We start from the raw sequence: 17,559 nt of genomic DNA, 5'->3' as shown, positions 1-17,559 counted from the left end.
CTATGAACCGAGGGGTCCATGGATCGCAGGTTGGGAACTCCTGCTTTAAGGGAATCCTACAAGAGGATTCCAAAGTCACTTTACACCTCTGATTTCTGAATTTTCTCCCCTGTGAAGAGCACTACCTAAAGACAATAGTTCCTACATCTACAAACAACTTGTTTATACCTAGTAAATATACCCAGCCAGACTCTACCATCAGAATGGGATTTCAGTCACAATACCCTGTATGTATGCAGTGATGTTAACAGACTGCAATCAATGGTTTCAATCACCACCAATTGGCTCTAAGTCCTGGTGTTTGTACAAGGGTACACATGCTTATACAACAGATTGCCACATGCAACCTAAATCTATTCACTCTTTCTGTTAAACAATTACATGAGCAACACAGTGTTCAGTAAGCTTGCTGCTGCCTCCTGCCCTGGCATACGGGAAATTCATTGACCCACATTGAGACAGTTTAGATAGTTAAGCTAATAGATTGAAGTACTCGGGTAATTTTTCAAACCTCTCAGGCTGTCTGCCACTGGTTCCATGAGCTGGAAAATTCAGGCCTGTTACACATGATTCCTGTCCATTAATTTTAACAAATGAACAATCCATAACTATTTGCATTCTTACAAGAAGCAGAGTGAGCAAGTGGACCACAGGAAATAATCTTTAGATTTCGGCCTAAGAAAGATCCATTTTGGTGAACGAAAGCTGGCAATTATCATGTAAACTACGGCAAAAACACACTAATCGCTGGCATTCAGCATGTGTATCTGTCATATTAATTACAGGCATCCAAAACTTAACTCTCATGTAAATTACAGGCATCCAGCACATACGGTGTCATGTAAATTATAGGCCCTCAAGAATGAAAATCCCATGGAAAATTACAGACACCCAGAACATGTAATTAGCATAAAAACTACACACACCAAAAATGTGCAAAGATCTTTGTAAATTACAGCAAGCTGAGAACTGCGTGGACTAAAGGCATCAACAGCACAAAACCATCCGATGGATTACATGAAATGAATTGAAAGAATAGCCGATAACTGATAATGAGTGGTAGAGCTTTAAAGGCCATAGGGGCATAAACAACTTTCATCTTGTTTAAAAGATTAACTCATGTTTCTTAAAGGTCATGTTTGGTATGAGTTATGCAGGAAGGTATAAAGGTGCATGAATGAATGCTGGATACCAGTTTATTCTTTCCTGGTTTGAGTATTCAACATAAAATAACCCAACAAATTCACTGACTTTCCTCAAGGGCTGAGTGAGCAGACCAACTCCCTGATGTCAATGGGCAATGATTGGTGAAATAATAAGATCTATTCTGACTGATCACTTTGAGAAGACATTCTTTTTGTTGACATATCTTTCTATTAGGCAATTTTAAAAATTAAAACTAATTTTTGCAAGCTTGTGACACCATAAGGTTTGAGAGTCCACAACTGTTACTACAGGAGCTCAGTGGAAAAAAAATTATTTCTCTCAATAAGAAGGGAATTCAAGTCTCCTTCCAGTAACTGAAGACCTGGGTTGGAGGGAGTCTGCTTGGTTGGAGCTGTTGTCTTTTAGGTGAGATTAAAGCCCTGTTTCCTCCCTCAGGTCGATAAGAGATTCCATGGCACAATTTTGAAGTGGGGTGAAGGCCATCTCTGCCGTACTCCTGAGCCAGATTTGTCCCCTATTCAACATTACAAAAATCATATTATGAGGTCATTATACTACTGTACTGTACGTGAGAGCTTGCTGTAGGCAAATTATCTGCTGAGTCTCCTGTGTCACAACAGTCATTGTTTTACAAAGGTTATCAATGGCTTTGCAACATGATAGGCTCAATATGAATGTTTAAGGCTTCCGTATGAATTATAAATAATTTCTAGTTAGGAATCGCCCAAAATTCATTTTTAATAAAATTGAATTAGAAGGTCAACACTTCTGCTTCTGATGTGACTTAATCTAGAACGTACTGTTGGAATGTGAAAGGCTATTTCAAATTACTTGAAAAAGCTTGCAAAATTCAAAACAAATATTCTCACTAATAACAACAAGATTTTTTTTCAAGTTCGGAATTCTGAAAGTGATATGGACCGACAAGGTCCATGACTCCAAGTCACAATGGACATAAGTACCGGAGCTGCTTTGGGAAATGTACCACTTACAGTGTATTTTCTCTTTTGTTGATGATCAAGTACATTTCGTAGAACTTGCCCTGTGGAATCGCTCCCTGAGGTACCAGAAGACTGACCCCTGCGTGGAACAAGAAAAAAAAAACAAAACTGTAACTGAAGTGAAGTCGACATGTAGCACAATCACCACTTTATTAGGTAGACCTGTACGTTAATGCAAATATCTCAATCAGCCAATCATGTGGCAGCAACTCAATACATAAAAGCATGCAGACATGGTCAAAAGGTTCAGCTGTTGTTCAGACCAAACATCAGAATGGAGAAGAAATGTGATCAAAGTGATTTTGACCGTGCAATGATTGTTGGTGCCAGATGGGGTGGTTTGAGTACCTCAGAAACTGCTGATATCCTGGGGTTTTCATGCACAACAGTCTCAACAGAATAGAGAATGGTGCAAAAAACAAAATCATCCAGTGAGTGGCAGTTTTGTGAGCAAAAGTGCCTTGTTAATGACAAAGGTCAGAGAAGAATGCCAGACTGGTTCAAGCTATCAGGAAGGTAATGGTAACCCAAATAATCATGTGTTACGACACTGGTGTGCTGAAGAGCGTCTATGAATGCACAAGTCAAACCTTGAAGTGGATGCGCCTTGGCAGCAGAAGACCACAAAAGGTTCCACTCCTGTACCTAATAAAGTGGCCACTGAGTGTAAGTTTGGTATGTTATGCCTGCCTTTGGGCATCTTCTGAACCTATCAACACACACAAAATCACCTCTTTAGCCTCACCTGAACCAATCACTTCTTTCACTTCCTGGTGTTGCTTCTATATTCTTGACCTCTTAATTGTACCGCTGTTGTTATCCAGTTTATTAACACTTTAACATTTCCATTGACACAACTTCACATTGCACAACTACACTCCGCACCATTCTCGTGTGTGCTCACTGTGTTTATTGCTGTATTTATTAATGCCTTGTGCACTGTTTACTGTGCAAGTTCACGCCATGGAAGCTGCAGGATGGAAAGAGTTAAAATGGTGTGCCAACAGAACAGCGTAGATAGACATTTCATACAGCCTTTTTGATGAGAGGAAATTTAGCAAGGCAAAGTCACAATGATAAGCTGATGAAACAGTGTGCTGACTTAGGGCAGTCAACCAGGCTGAACACGAGCCTTGGAAGCCTAACTCTCCTTTGTAAAACCTTTCTGTTTAAGCCTGGGACCCAAGGTCACCAACCATACCAAGACAAAATAAAGAGGTAAATAAAAGATTCTAGGGCAACACTTACTATTGAACAGTTATTTTACTAATTCCCAAGTTTACTGGCCTTTAAGACATAGGTCCAACTGGTTATTAACAAAGTTCCAAGTAAATTTATTATCAAAGTACATATATGTCACCAGATACAACCCTGAGATGCATTTTCTTCCAAGTATTCTATCAAATCTATAGAATGGTATCTATAAAAGGATCAATGAAAGATCAACCAGAGTGTAGAAGAAAACTGTGCAAATACAAATGGAAATAAATGGCAATAAATAACGAGAATATGAGATGTAAAGTCCTTGAAAGTGTGACGTTGAGTAAAGTTATCCTCTTATGTGCTGGTTGAGGGGTAATAACTGTTCTTGAACCTGGTGGTGCAAGTCCTGAGGCTTTTGTACCAATATGATGGCAGCAGCGAGAAGAGAGTAAGGCCTGGGTGGTGGGGATCGCTGGTGATGGATGCTGCTTTCCTGCAACAGCGTTTCATGTAGAAGTGCTCAATGTGCACCTGTAATATGTATTATGGTTGGTACTTAAGTATGCAAATGATGGGATTCAGAAGTGCACAAAGTGTCCAGAGGATCAATATCTGTATCCACTTCTGAATAAAACTGGTACTTGTGCGGTCAAACTTCAGAACTGTTTGGAGACAGGGGCCAGGGCCTTCTCCTTGTGCACAAGAAAATAAGGTGTGATTGAGCAGCGAGTTTGAGTTGTCAGTCCAGTTTAGAGGCCACAACAATATGAGCAAGGAATTTCACTTGCAACCTGGTGGACATCCGATCTGAATTGAATGACCCTGTCTAAAATAAAGAATGTAAAATCTCCATGTTTAAGTCTCCAATGTATGCATGAAATATACTTCAAAATAACATAAATTACTCAGGCAAAAGAGACAGCAGATATTGGAATCTGGAACAAGAAAAGAGAACTTCGGAAGAGCAGGTCAACAAGTCAAGCAGCATCTGCGGAAGCAACTGATGTGTGACAACATTACAGATTGAGAAATTTAATTGGGAAGAGGAATATTTGCCAGTGTACAACAGTAAGAGGGAGGAGTGGTCAGAGTTGTGGGGCATAAATCTTATAAGGCCCAATGAGAATGCAGGGTGAATTAACTTATAACATCTCCCCTGTACCTTTCTCCAATCACCTTAAAATTATGTCCCTTCCAAATTAAAGACTGAAAGAAAACAAAATCAGAACCATTATATTCTACAGAGTAGGTCCCATAACCTGAAGGAATATTTGCATTTGTTAATGATAACCAGTGACATGGAGGTCAAGTAAGACTCTGAGAACACTTACTGCTAATAAGTTCAAGTCACTCTCTGCAGTTTTATACGAATGTGCTTCAAACAGCTGAGGGCATTTATAATCTCTAGTAATCCTGACATTAAGAGATTGCTGGTGCCAAGAGTAATGAGGTCTGTTTGACAGTAAGACTGCAATGGAAATTTGGTTTCCTGTTAATCTGGAAGGCAGATGACATTTGTCATAAATATAAATTTCATACGATTTTCTCCTCTGAGATTTTTAAAGTACATTTTCAGTATGTGTTAATTATCCATCTCCTTCATCTTATGCAGTGCCCTAGGACTGAGGATAACTCGCTTCCGCTCTGGTTATGTGGGTTTTGAGGTGAGGGATGAGGCTAATGTGGGAATCAGAGATGGAGGGGTGGATAGTCTGTGAGGTGGTGTGCACTTTCTGCTGTTTACACACATCTTCTGGGTCTTCCAGAGCACTGATGAGGCTTTCAACACCATCCTAACTTTTCCTTCACTACTTTGTCTGATCATGGGTCAGGGATTCCCAAAAGGTGAGGAACGGCATTTCTTTGCAATGTCTCTACCTGGTTGGTTATATCTTCCCAAATCAGAGCTTGGACTAACGTGGCTCCTTTGGGAGTCTAGAGCTGGGCAGGTAATGTGCCTTGTACAAGATGCAAGTGAATATAACCAAAGCCTCAATATTCACCTGCGAGAGGAAAATGTTTATCATTCCAGTAAATTGTAGTGCTTTGTGGAGACAGTGTTGGGTACATCCTTCCAGTGTCTTGAGATGCCAGTTGAAGGGAGTGTAGTTCTTAGGAGGAGTTGGGAGGGCAGATATCACTAATGCCCACCAGATCATAAGCTGTGTCAGAACTGATCTTCAAACACTCTTTCCCTAAAACTATAGTAGCACAATGAAGGCATTGGGGAACATTATCAAGAGAGACACAGGAGTCAAGTGAATGTAACTCAGGCCTCGGTGTTGACCTGTGCGAGGAAGATGTACCGTTTTGGTAGACTGAGGGAAAGAGTGTTTGAACATCAGTTCTGGTACATGGCTTATGGCTTTATGGGCTTTAGTGATCCCTGCACTCCCAACTACTTCTGAGACTTGTTCTCCCTACAACAGGCATCCCAATGCACTGGAAGGATGTTCTCAACACTGACTCCACAAAGCACTACAAATTCAATGGAAGAATAAACATCTTCCTCTCGCAGGTGAACATTGAGGCCTTGATAATGTTCATTGCACCTTCAGCAAGCCACATTACCTGCCCAGCCCTGGACTGCTGAAGCAAGCACTTTCATCCAAGCTCTGACACAGGAAGATATAACCAGAGGAAAAACTCAAGGGTGTCCTCAAGTCCCCAATGAAGTTGTTGGGAAATTTCATCAGAGACCTGAGAGAGAAGAGAGAGGGAGTGTTGGTTTAAATGTCATTAGTGTTAGAACTAGAGGGGCGTCAAGGAGAAATTTTTCACTCAGGGGGTGATAGGAGTCTGGAACCATTTCCCTGAAAAGGTAGGTGAAGCGTTGAAACAATAGCTACATGGACACTTGGAAATGCCAGAGCCAAGAGCAGCACGGTAGCGTTGCATTTAGCGTCATGCTTTACAGGCCAGCAACTGGAAGATCGGGGTTCAATTCCCACCACACTCTGTAAGGAGTTTGTACGTTCTCCCCGTGGCCAAGTGCATTTCCTCCGAACGCTCCAGTTTTCTGCCACATTCCAAAAGAGGTATGGATTAGGGATAATGAGATGTGGGCTTGCTAAGCTGAACTGACGCCAGAAGCATGGCGGCAATTGTGGGCTTCCCCCTTCATATCTTTGGACCGCGTTGGTCGTTGACTCATTCCCCTGCACATCTTTGGACCGCGTTAAACAACTCATTTCATTTACGTTTTGACGCACACCTGACAAATAAATGTAAGCTTTAATCTCTCTTTAAGGGATGAGGAGTGAGATTAGACAGAACAGCTCATCACCAGCAGGGACGGACAAAGTGAGTTGAAATGTCTCTTTGATTTGCATATTCATATCGGAGCAGCATGCACCATGCTCAACACTGTAAACAGGAAATGAAAATAGACTAGGAAATGTAAGGTTGAAGCCAAGAACTGACCTTGGACATTTAGGCAACTGGTTCCTGTTCAACTGGAGACAGGGCTGCTTACAAATTGAATTCCCAGTTGTTATACAATATAGAGAAAAGAACAACCTGAAATTAGCATGATGGGAAGGGATGGGGTGGGGTTTGCAAACCCTGAGCAAGACCGTCCCAATCATTCCCTGTGCCAAAGGCCAAGTACTCCAGATGTTACCATTGCCATGGAAAATCCATCACCGTGCTTTCAATCATATTTTAAAATTCAGCTCTTAGGTTGGAAGGAGGACTTGCATTTTTATAGCACCTTTAACATCTCCTTCAGGATGTCTCAAAAATGCTTTACAGGAAAGTACTTCCGAAAGTGCAGTCATGCTAATAAAATAGTAACTGGCATCACCACTTTGTGTATGCTGTTCTCCCAAAGAGTAGACCCGGATCCAGGCCGTATCCTCCAAATAACCGGACCTGCATCTCGGTTTTTTTGTACTACCTTACCTTCCATTTTTCTAATTTTTCAACTTATGATTTATAATTTAAATTTTTAATATTTACTATCGATTTGTGATCCAGGGAGCGGGAAGCGCAGAATCAAATATTGCTATGATGATTGTACATTATAGTATCAATTGTTTGGCGACAATAAAATATAAAGTAAAAAGTAAAGAGTACCTTAATAATGACCTGCTGACTCTGCCTTAGTAAAATTGGTTGACGGAGATAAATCCACCTGTGCATCAAATACTTCTCCCCCTTCTCATCATCAAAATGAAGAAAGAGGATAAGCAAGGCCTCAAGTTAATATCTGTGGATCATTGGCCCAGATTTGCACAACCAAGTTCCTGGAGCAAGGCTTGAACTGACTACCTCCTGAAGCAGAGACAAGGGTGCTAGCCGTTGAGTCATGACAGGCAGCTGAACTGGGCTAGATTTGCACTTGCTAGGCATGACCTGCGGTTGAAAGGGGTTCTCAAGGACAAGGCTCGTCAGCAGTTACATAGGAAATCATTTCCCACATGCTTCCTAACAATAGCTTCAGCATACACCACGGGAAGACAGAGCAGCAGGCTGGCTGACCAGGAGGCACGCTGTCCAGCATCGCAGAGGCTAATGCAAAGATTATAGAATTATCATCCAGACCCTGAATTGGCCTTAGCTTTAGTCCCGTTTAATTTCAAATGAGGGAGCGTGTCAGTGAGTCCCGGGGATATGAGAGATGAGGAGTAAGAATTCAAAAATGTAATGTGGGGGGGAGAGAAAAGCTCTATTGTTGTGAGTACACCTCCCATTGTGAAGCCAGACAAATAGAAATTCATCCCTGACTGGCAGCAACATATGTAGTGTATATTTGTCTGGGTGTTTTGTTCTCTCAAGTCAATGCAATGAAGGTTTCATGCACATTGCTTTGAAGTGCTCGGCACCACGAATGAATTCCTCGACAAGTGTGTGTACGGCACTCCAACCTCTCCCCCCCAACCACCCCAGTGCCTCTGTGGCTGATTCATATGGATGGTTATTACCAATTGCATTATCTGGAGAAGTAGTTTTCACAGTGACTTGCTGCCAACATTCACTCATTCATAAACTGATTAACTGTGTACGCTCTCATTTGTCTGGCCTATTTTTCAACCTAAGCACTGTATGGGAAATCTTCCCAGTAGAGCTTGAAAAGGCTAAACAATGATGCAGGTTATTGCTGAGGGTTGTGGTGGATTCAGTTACTAACTAAATAATAGGACCAACTGTTCTTATCAGAAGCATTCATGAACTCTGAGGGCTATAAATTCATCTGGGTTTCAATGAAAATTGGGTTGGAATTTAGCAGTGAGGCAGATTTGTGCTTTGATGAATATTTGTCTTTGCACGACATTTTCAAGAGCAGACATTGGCCTAATTGCTTTAAGCAGAGGAAGAAATTTAGTCCACCACATGAAACAATTTTATGCTATATCAGCAAAAAGGAGGAATTCTGGATAGGAATGTGCCTTGAGGGTGGTAGCACTTAAACCTTACTTGCTCCATTGAGGTTATGTTGGTGTGCGCATGAAGGACAGCCATGTGTACAGGCCATTTGGCCCAACTATTCCATGTCAGCATTTGTTCTGACCTTGAAACCCTTTCCCTCATTAACTCCAGTAAACTGAGCCTGTGCTTACACACTATAAATTCTGCAATTAAATCGGGGACATTTAAGAGACTCTTAGATAGGCACATGGATGATAGAAAAATGGAGGCATTGTAAGATGGAAGGGCCAGATTGATCTTAGAGTAGGTTTGAAGATCGGCACAACATCACGGGCCAAGAGATCCATTCTCTGCCGTAATCATCTATGTTTTACTTACTAAGTAAATACCCAGATTCCTAGGCTGGTCTTGTGCTCAGAAGGTGCTATTACATTGAGTTATACAACCAGAAAACATGCCTTTTGCTCACTAAGTCTGCAGCAAACATGAAGAACCGGTCCACACTAATCCTACGTTAACCAATTTTAATCTCTCCACATTCCCGTTAGCTCCCCCCCCCCACCCATATTCTACCAATGACCTACACACAAGAGGCAATTTACAGTGGCTAATTAACCTAATGAATGACATGCACATTGTCGGGACGTGGGAAGAAGCCGGAGTACCTGGAGGAAACCCACACGGCCACAGGTTGAGTGAGCAAACTCCACACAGACAGCACCAGAGGTCAGGATTAAACCCGGGTGGCTGGAGTCGTGAGGTAGCAGCTTCACCAGCTGCGTCACCGTCATTATACCGTTAAACCTTAGAACTCCAGCTCTGTTTATGTAGTCCTGATGCAGAGCACAGTAATGATTCCAGTGCAGTTTAAATTCAATGCACCATAACCATGGGAAACAAGACTCTGGCCCTCTTCCCTGTTCATGCCTCAGAATTTTATATATCTCTAGTCTGCCGCCCCTCAGCTTCTTTTGCTCCAGGGAATCCAGGCCTGGCCTATCCAGTCTCTGCTTACAACTCACCCCCTCAAATCCAGGCAACATCCTAGCTTAATCACATATTTCCTGTGGTGTGATAATCAGAAATGCACATAACACTCCAAGCACAGCCTAATCTGCGCTTTGCAACAAGACCTCCCCATTCTTATGCTCAGTGCTTTAGCCAGAGAAGGCAAGCATACCACACATCTTCGTCACTCGCCCACTCCACCATCCCCCGAATCTACTTGCGTCACCACTTTCATAAAACGACGTACTGATACTCAAGGTCACCCTGCTCAGAGCCCTTCTGATGATGCTAACTGGGGAGACAGTTAAAAATATTGTGTGACTTCGAAGGCAGGGTTGGATCAGTTGATGTCTCCACACAAGCAATGTTGCACCCACACTTTAATGGGTAAATCTCCAGGTAATGTTACAGGTAATTCATTTGTTTTTATTTGATTTAGAGATACAGTGTGAAACAGGCCCAATATGTTGCCCTGCCCAGCATCCCACCTATAACACACTAGCCTAATCACGAGACAATTTACAATGACCAATTAACCTACCAACCAAGATGTTGTTGGACTGTGGGAGAAAACTGGAGCAACCAGAGGAAACCCACAAGGTCATGGGGAGAGCATACAAACTCCTTACAGGTGGTGCCAGATTTGAACTCCGAAATGCCCCGGACTGTAATAATGTTACGCTAATCACTACGCTACTGTGGCATCCTTTCCTTATCTTCTTAGGAAAACCATTTGAAAAATAGGCTCAGTTGGATTGGAAAGGAATACCTAGTTCACCTTCTACCAGGGCCCCACATTGGACAATCAAGTGATAATGGAGCTGTTATTGAATGCTTTTTGCAATTGATTGAGTGTGTATAACAAACCAGACCAAAGACAATGAATACCCAATGTTGCAAAGTTTGGAGAACTGAGTTCCTCCTAAATGCACTCCATAAGTAACTCAGTCTAATTCAAATTGATGTGATATTGTATCCCAAAATGCTATTTGCTTTAGGCAATCTCTCCAATTTCCTTTGAATGGATCAATACCAACTGCTTCCACTGCCTCCCCACAGAGTCTGATCCTTAAGATTTTCCACTCATTCAATGAAATGATTTTTCTGCCAATCAATATCGAAGTTCCTTCTCCCCTTCACTCAAGCCATTTGTCCTGGTTCAAGTGCACCATCCTGGACAAAGGGAGACAGCCTGCCATGCTGGAATTCACCTATTTACCTTAGAATCCTATAAAACTGCATTAACACTACCTCTTAATCGATGGGATTCCAGTCTACATATCCTATAAACCAATCCCTCCATTTCCTGAGATATTCTGGCTAACTCAGTTCAATGTCCTAGCTCTACTAGCTATCCATTACAATGGATTAAATGTGGCACTGTGCTACAGCTGGTAACTGATGGAGAGAGGGGTAACTGAAAAAGGCAGTGCTGCACAAACGTAGAACCATTAACAGCTGAGGAGTTCATAAATGTAGTTGACCCATTTATGATCCCAGTTGGGAAACATTTAAAGTTAAAGGCAAGATCTATGGAGGGAAATAAACAGGTGACATTTTGGGCCTGAATCGGGGCTGAATTAAGAAGGAATAGTGGGAGGAAACCAAAACACCTAGAGGCAATACCCTTGGTCACAGGGAGAATGTACAATGTCCTTACAGATAAGGGTGGGAATTGAACCATGATTTGTGTTCACTGGCACTGTAAAGCGATGTGCTGATCACTACACTACTGTGGCCAACCTAATCCAATATGACTAGCATGTGACTCTAAGTGCCGAGCTGTGATTGGCTCTCTGCTCACAGGCTTGGCAAGTTATTCAGTTCAAAAGGCAATCAGTGATGAATAATGTGTGCTGGTTTTAGAATGTCCAAATAAATGATTCACAAACCTGAATTGGGCACTGTTAGTCGTCCACCCAAACAACCGAAGGTCCCACTGGCACAGTATCCTGGATCCCTGGGCAAGGTGCCCAGATGTTGTGAGCTCAGTGCCTTGTTCCTCAGGTTCATAACGACGTTGTTGTCTCTGCTGTTGCCCCCTGGGTAAGTCCCTGGTGCTCCGGTTCCGGAGGACTCCACTCCACCCACCAGCATGGAGGAGGGCATCGAAGAATTGTACACCTTGATCTTCAGGCTGGGCAAGGCATCCAAGAGTGGGGAGTTGGTCATCGGTATCTTGTCGGCTGTATCCTGCAGTGTATACATAGGGCCTCGGTACGAGCCAGCGTTGGCTGTCAGGTCTGGCTGGATCGATGAGCTCAGCAACTGGGAGTTGTCTGGAACAGACAGAAATGGAAAAATGATGAGATTCACAAGGACCTGCAGAGACTTCAGCAAAGAATCTGGCCAATTGGCACATGAGTCTGTACTCTCAATCTCAGATCCATCTCATCCTATTGGGACGTCCCATATCGCATGCATTTGTGTTTCATCTTGGTAACAAATTCTCCCTTCTGACCATTCCCTGGGCAAAACCTTTTCTTCTGAATTCCCAACCTGATTCAATAGTTTGTGCCCCTTCTTCTGACAATTCCACCTTTCAGACCAAATCTTCCTAAAGTGGAGTTAAAACTAAAACAGATGTGACATGGTAAAAAGAATGGCGAAGAACATTCAGGGAGCTTGACGTCATCTAGAACAAAGGAGACAGCTTTACTGACACCTCATCAACCACCCTAAATATTCACTCCATCTGCATCAACGGCCGCAGTTGCACCATCCACAAAATACACTGTGCAGTACTCAGCCGGGCTACTCCGACAGCATCCCTCACACCACTGGACTGTAAAGAAAGACAGGCGCGTGGGGGAAACCACCGAGAGGCAGGTGAGATTAGCTTTATTTGTCACAGGTACATCAAAACATCAAAACATACAGTGAAATGTGTTGTTTGCACCATCCCAAGGATGTGCTGGAAGCAGCCCGCAAGTGTCACCACACTTCCGGCAGCAATGTAGCATACCCACAACTTAATAACTCTACCTGTACTTCTTTTGAATGTGGGTGGAAACTGGGCTAGTATGTGGTCACAGGGAGAACGTACAAACTCCTTACAGAGAGCAGTGGGAGTTGAATCTCTATCTTACAATCACTGGCTATGTAATAGTGTTACCCTGTCCTGTGGGGGCGTGTTTTATTCTGATTGTCGAAAGTCATGATTGGTTAGTTTAGAAACTGCAGCTGCTTTTCCTATTGGATAGCTGCCTGGTGCCCAGATTCAAATACCCTGGGTGTATAAAATGGCACGCGGAAGGGGCTTGCTCTCTTTTTCCTTTGTTGTAGGCAATAACGCACATGATGATTGGGAAGATATGTTCTGTGCGCACTTTTAACTAAGTATGTTTGCTGAATGTACATATACTTGGTGAGTATTCAGCTTTGTAGTTTCTGTAACTTGGGGAACATGAATGTCTGGTTGAATTTTTACCAATTGTAAATAATTTATTAATATACCAATTTGAAGTCAGTGTATTTCCTGTCTCACATGCCAGACCCGCGAATCTGATTCAACATTACACACACTAGCCGCCACACTACCGCACTTTCAGGTTTCTCTCCAAGTTCTACACAATTGTGATTTATTATCTCCACTCGTTCATCATACCTGGGTCTATATACAGAAATCCCCCCCCCCAGCAACTTAGTGGGGGTACCTTCACCAGGAGGCCTACAAGGTCTAAGAAAGTGGCTCACTCCTACCTACTTTAAGGCCATAAATGCTGACTTTGCCAAGAAAACGCAGATCCCGGAAAATTAAAAAAAAATGAAAACATAAATTAAATAACTTCAACAGCTGAATGTCTGCAGTTGTGAGCTGTGGGAGAATGCAGCGTGCAAATTGACTGCTGTGTCTCCAACAGTACACTCTGAAGATATTTTGTAGCACCGTCTTTGGGATGTGGGAGAGAATAGGAGCATCTGAGGGAAATGGTCACAGGGAGAACATGCAAACTCCACACAGCCAGCACTATGTCAGAATTGAACCTGAACCACTGGGGCTGAGCCACCCCACTGTGCCGCTGTGTATGACTTCTGCAGCATCTCATTGCTCCTTTATGAGCATATACAGTAAGACGGGAGGTCAAGTAATAGCTGGTTGACTCAAGTTTTCTGACAGTAAGGGCTAAACAACATCAAAGAAATGCACAAAATCCAAGCTATTTCCATGTGATAGAAACAGCAATTGTATTTCTCTTCTCTTCTCTTTGTCCCTATATTCTCCACCTCCTGTTTTGCTGGAGAGTCATTGAGTATTCTAACTAACATTTGAAGCAAAATGGCACAGGACAGGAGAACCTAGCTGAACTGACAACACAGGTGACCCAAATCCCCAGAGAGCAGGGGGCGAGTTCCCCTGTGCCCTGCTTAACATTCCTACAAATTCCACCAACATCTATTTTTTAAATTATTTATTTTTATTTATTACAAACAAACAAAAAACACAAAAAATACAGCACATCCACAAAAACCACAATCATAACAAAATCAAATTATTAACATATTTTACGTGGAACAAACTGTGTTAAAAGATGCGAGAAGATGAGTTATTAGGATCCTTGAAGGGGGAACATTTCTGTTGTGTATTTAGTATTTCAGTAATATTTGAGTTGTTTTTGTGTATATGTTGACTGATTGGTTCATTATGGGTTGGTTATATGTAGGAACGCGTTGATTATGTGTGTGCCTCGCTTGAAGTAAGCTTAAAGTTACACCCGTATTTTCAAATATCGTAGAATCAAATATCGCTGTATGATTGTACATTCTAGTGTCAATTGTTTGGCGACAATAAGATATAAAGTATAAAGTGTTTTTGGACTCCCATGAGTTTCTTTGAATTAGTTGAGTGTTTTGAAGTCACAAAACATAAAAATTTCTAGTACTTTGAGTAAACAGATTAGTTTTAAAGTGTTTGAAGTGAACAAATAGCTTCTTTTTCTGATGTAGAATTAGATTTATTATGTGACATATGACATGAAATTGGCTGTTTTGCAGCAGCAGTACAGTGTAAAGACATAACTCTCTGCTTCTGAGAATATTGAGAGAACATCTACATGAGATATTGCAACAAACCTTTGCCCTAACTGAACTCTTACAGTCAACAGAGCCACCATGACAAATATCAAACTATTTTCATTTCCTGCTTCAGTACTTGATGAAACTGAAAATCAATCCTTTTAATAAATAGCTGAGGCTCTAGCCATTGTTGGGCTCTGCACTTCTATTGACACCTCGTCAAAACAGCTGAACAGATCAGCCACGCAGTCAATGCGGCCACAGCTGTCACAAAGATAAGGCTTTGCAACGACTGTCATTTTCATTAAACGCGGTGAAAGCAATGACGTGGATTTAGCTTGTGCCCATGGCTTCATCATTTAGAAAAGCAAAGGTCTGTGTCAGCAGTGACTCAGAGGGCTGTGCGCTTACCTTGGAGTGGAAGAGTTCTAGCCCAGACACTGGAGCGCAAAACGTCTGCTGGCACATCTAGTGCCGTACTGAGAAAGGGACTAAGCTGATGGTCTTAATGGATGCAAAAGATCCAAAAAGGACACGGGAAGTTTTTGTTCTTAATTAGTTTCACTTGGGACACTAAATTAAAGAATACATTACAAAAATCCTGCATATGTTGCAAACCTGAAACAAAAACAGAAAGATACTGGATCTGACAGAAATAGGAAAGTTGGAGATGCAAGTTAAATTTCAGTAGGCTGGGGAGGGGGGATTGAGAAGAACACAGGAAATCAAGGCTACTTCAAGTTCAAGTCATTCAACCGTACATGAATACCCATGAAACCTATTAAATGTTGAAAGGCCTCGATAGAGTGGAGGTGAAGAGGACGTTTCCTATGGTGAGAGAGTACAAGACACAGCCTCAGAATAGAGGGATGTCCCTTTAGAACAGAGATGAGGAGGAATTGCTCATTGGGGCAGTTGCCAGCCTATTGAGCTTCTTGGTTTTGAGGTAATATGTTGCTGAAGTTAAGGTGGTAGGATCTGTCTGGCAGGCAAGACTCATGAGGAGGTTTAGAACTTGGAACAGTCCGGCACAGGAACAGGCCCTTCAGCCCACAATGTTTGCACCAAATATGATGCTGAATTAAAAATAAACTGAGCCCAAAACAGAAAATGACGGGAAAACTAAACTACAGATCACACTGGACATTATCATGTCGTTGTCTGTGGGAGCTTGCCGTGCATAAATTGCTGAATACACTTCTCGCACTGTAACAGTGACTGCTGGGTGTAAGGTGCTGCAGGACATTCTGGGGTTGAAGACAATGCCTTAGAAATACAACTCTTCCCCCCCCCCCACCATCATGAAATACCTCAGGAACATCCAGCAGATGAATATGAGAGCAGCAGCAGGACCAAGCATTGGCGAGGCAGTTCTGAACACTTACCCTGCCTGGCCTTTTTGAAGTTGACGGGCTGGAAGCCTCCGGTCAACGCAGCGGAGGAGTCGGTGATGTCCGTGTCAAAGTCACGGCAGCTCCTCTTGTACACGATGATGCCGAGCACCAGCATTATAACTACGAAGATGAACACGGCAACAACCAGACCCGCGTACAAGGCCACATCAGCAGTGGAATCCGCGGCTATTGAAAAGAAGGTCAAGAGATGAAGGGTGTTTATTGGTCATTAGGCCAGGTAAGTCACTCTGCTCTTTGAGCACCTTCACCCATTCAAGGAGACTAAATTGATCTATTCAGCAAGACTTCTTCAGCACAACCTCTCAAATGCATGACCTCCACTTGCTTTAAGGATAAGAACAGCTGTTTTATCTCCATCACACATCTTCCTGACAAGGAAATCCATCTCCATTGTTGCTCAGTCTAACTCTGCAGGAACTGGAGCAGTAGTAAGCCAGATGACCTCCTCCCCATCCATAAGATCAAGACTGACCTGACCTTGGCTTCATTTTCCCATCTACACCACAAACTTCAAATCCCGGCAACATACCAAATGTCTGTGTATCTCGGCACTAAATATATTCAATCATCCTGCCTGCACAGTTCAAAGATTCATACCGCCCTCCGGGAGGAGAAGCTCCTCGTTTCCATCTTAAACGGATGGCCCCTTATATTGAAATCCAAGACAACAATGAAGAGAGTACCTTCAGCAGCCAGGCAAAGGGGACAGCTCATCATCTGCTTAAGGGCAATAAAGAGTTGTGTCCAAAACCTTTCATGGAAACCCTCACCACAAAAAGAATGAACCTATCCTAGATTTAAAATGAATTGACATCTGTTGATTTACAGTATGTGTGGAGAATGCCCCACACTTTCATCAGCCCAAGCAGAAAAGTTTTTCCAAACTTCATTCCAAAAATGGTTCTGATTTTAAGGTTAGCTTCCCTGGTACTAGACAGATTAAAAGCTGGAAAACTTCCTCTCTATCTTGCCTCAATTCCTTTCAAAGCCATAAAAAAACTTCAACTACACTGCCCCTCAACCTTTTGCATTCCAGAGACCACAAACTTGAGTTTCTGCAATTTCTCCACGCAAGCTAATAGTTGTTTCATGCTTCCCAGCAGACCATCCAAGGACAGTATATTTTCCTGGATACCCATATCTGTACATGGTTAAACACAACAATCCCACGCACCATAAAGGCAAAGCAAATTTGGAAGTTTAATCACTTCCAGCAATTCCTTCCAGGAGACATTATTTATTTTAGAGCCCGTAGAGTAAACATGCAATCCAGAGAGAGAAGGCAGTAAAATATCACAATATGAGCTTCAAACTTAAGGACACGCAATAAACTGGGACTCTAACAATGACTACAAGCAATATTTACTTCAGTCAAAGCA

General features: G+C 42.4%; 1 protein-coding gene across 2 annotated transcripts in view; it reads right to left on the bottom strand.

Moving 5' to 3' along the window:
• unc5b (unc-5 netrin receptor B) overlaps positions 1 to 17,559 on the bottom strand; it is a 308,757-nt gene that overhangs the window by 31,243 nt on the left and 259,955 nt on the right. Inside the window, exons 9-11 of one of the 2 annotated variants that reach the window (XM_072282602.1) lie at positions 16,151 to 16,345; positions 11,642 to 12,028; positions 2,160 to 2,247 (exon numbers count right to left, since the gene is read on the bottom strand). In XM_072282602.1, coding sequence (XP_072138703.1) covers positions 2,160 to 2,247; positions 11,642 to 12,028; positions 16,151 to 16,345 — 670 coding nt within the window. The remainder of the gene's footprint in view (positions 1 to 2,159; positions 2,248 to 11,641; positions 12,029 to 16,150; positions 16,346 to 17,559) is intronic. The other variant, XM_072282603.1, reaches the window with a different exon arrangement.

The sequence above is a fragment of the Mobula birostris genome, chromosome 18 (genome assembly GCF_030028105.1).
Source record: "Mobula birostris isolate sMobBir1 chromosome 18, sMobBir1.hap1, whole genome shotgun sequence".
Lineage (NCBI taxonomy): Eukaryota > Metazoa > Chordata > Chondrichthyes > Myliobatiformes > Myliobatidae > Mobula > Mobula birostris.
This window is presented reverse-complemented; position numbering and strand designations above follow the sequence as displayed.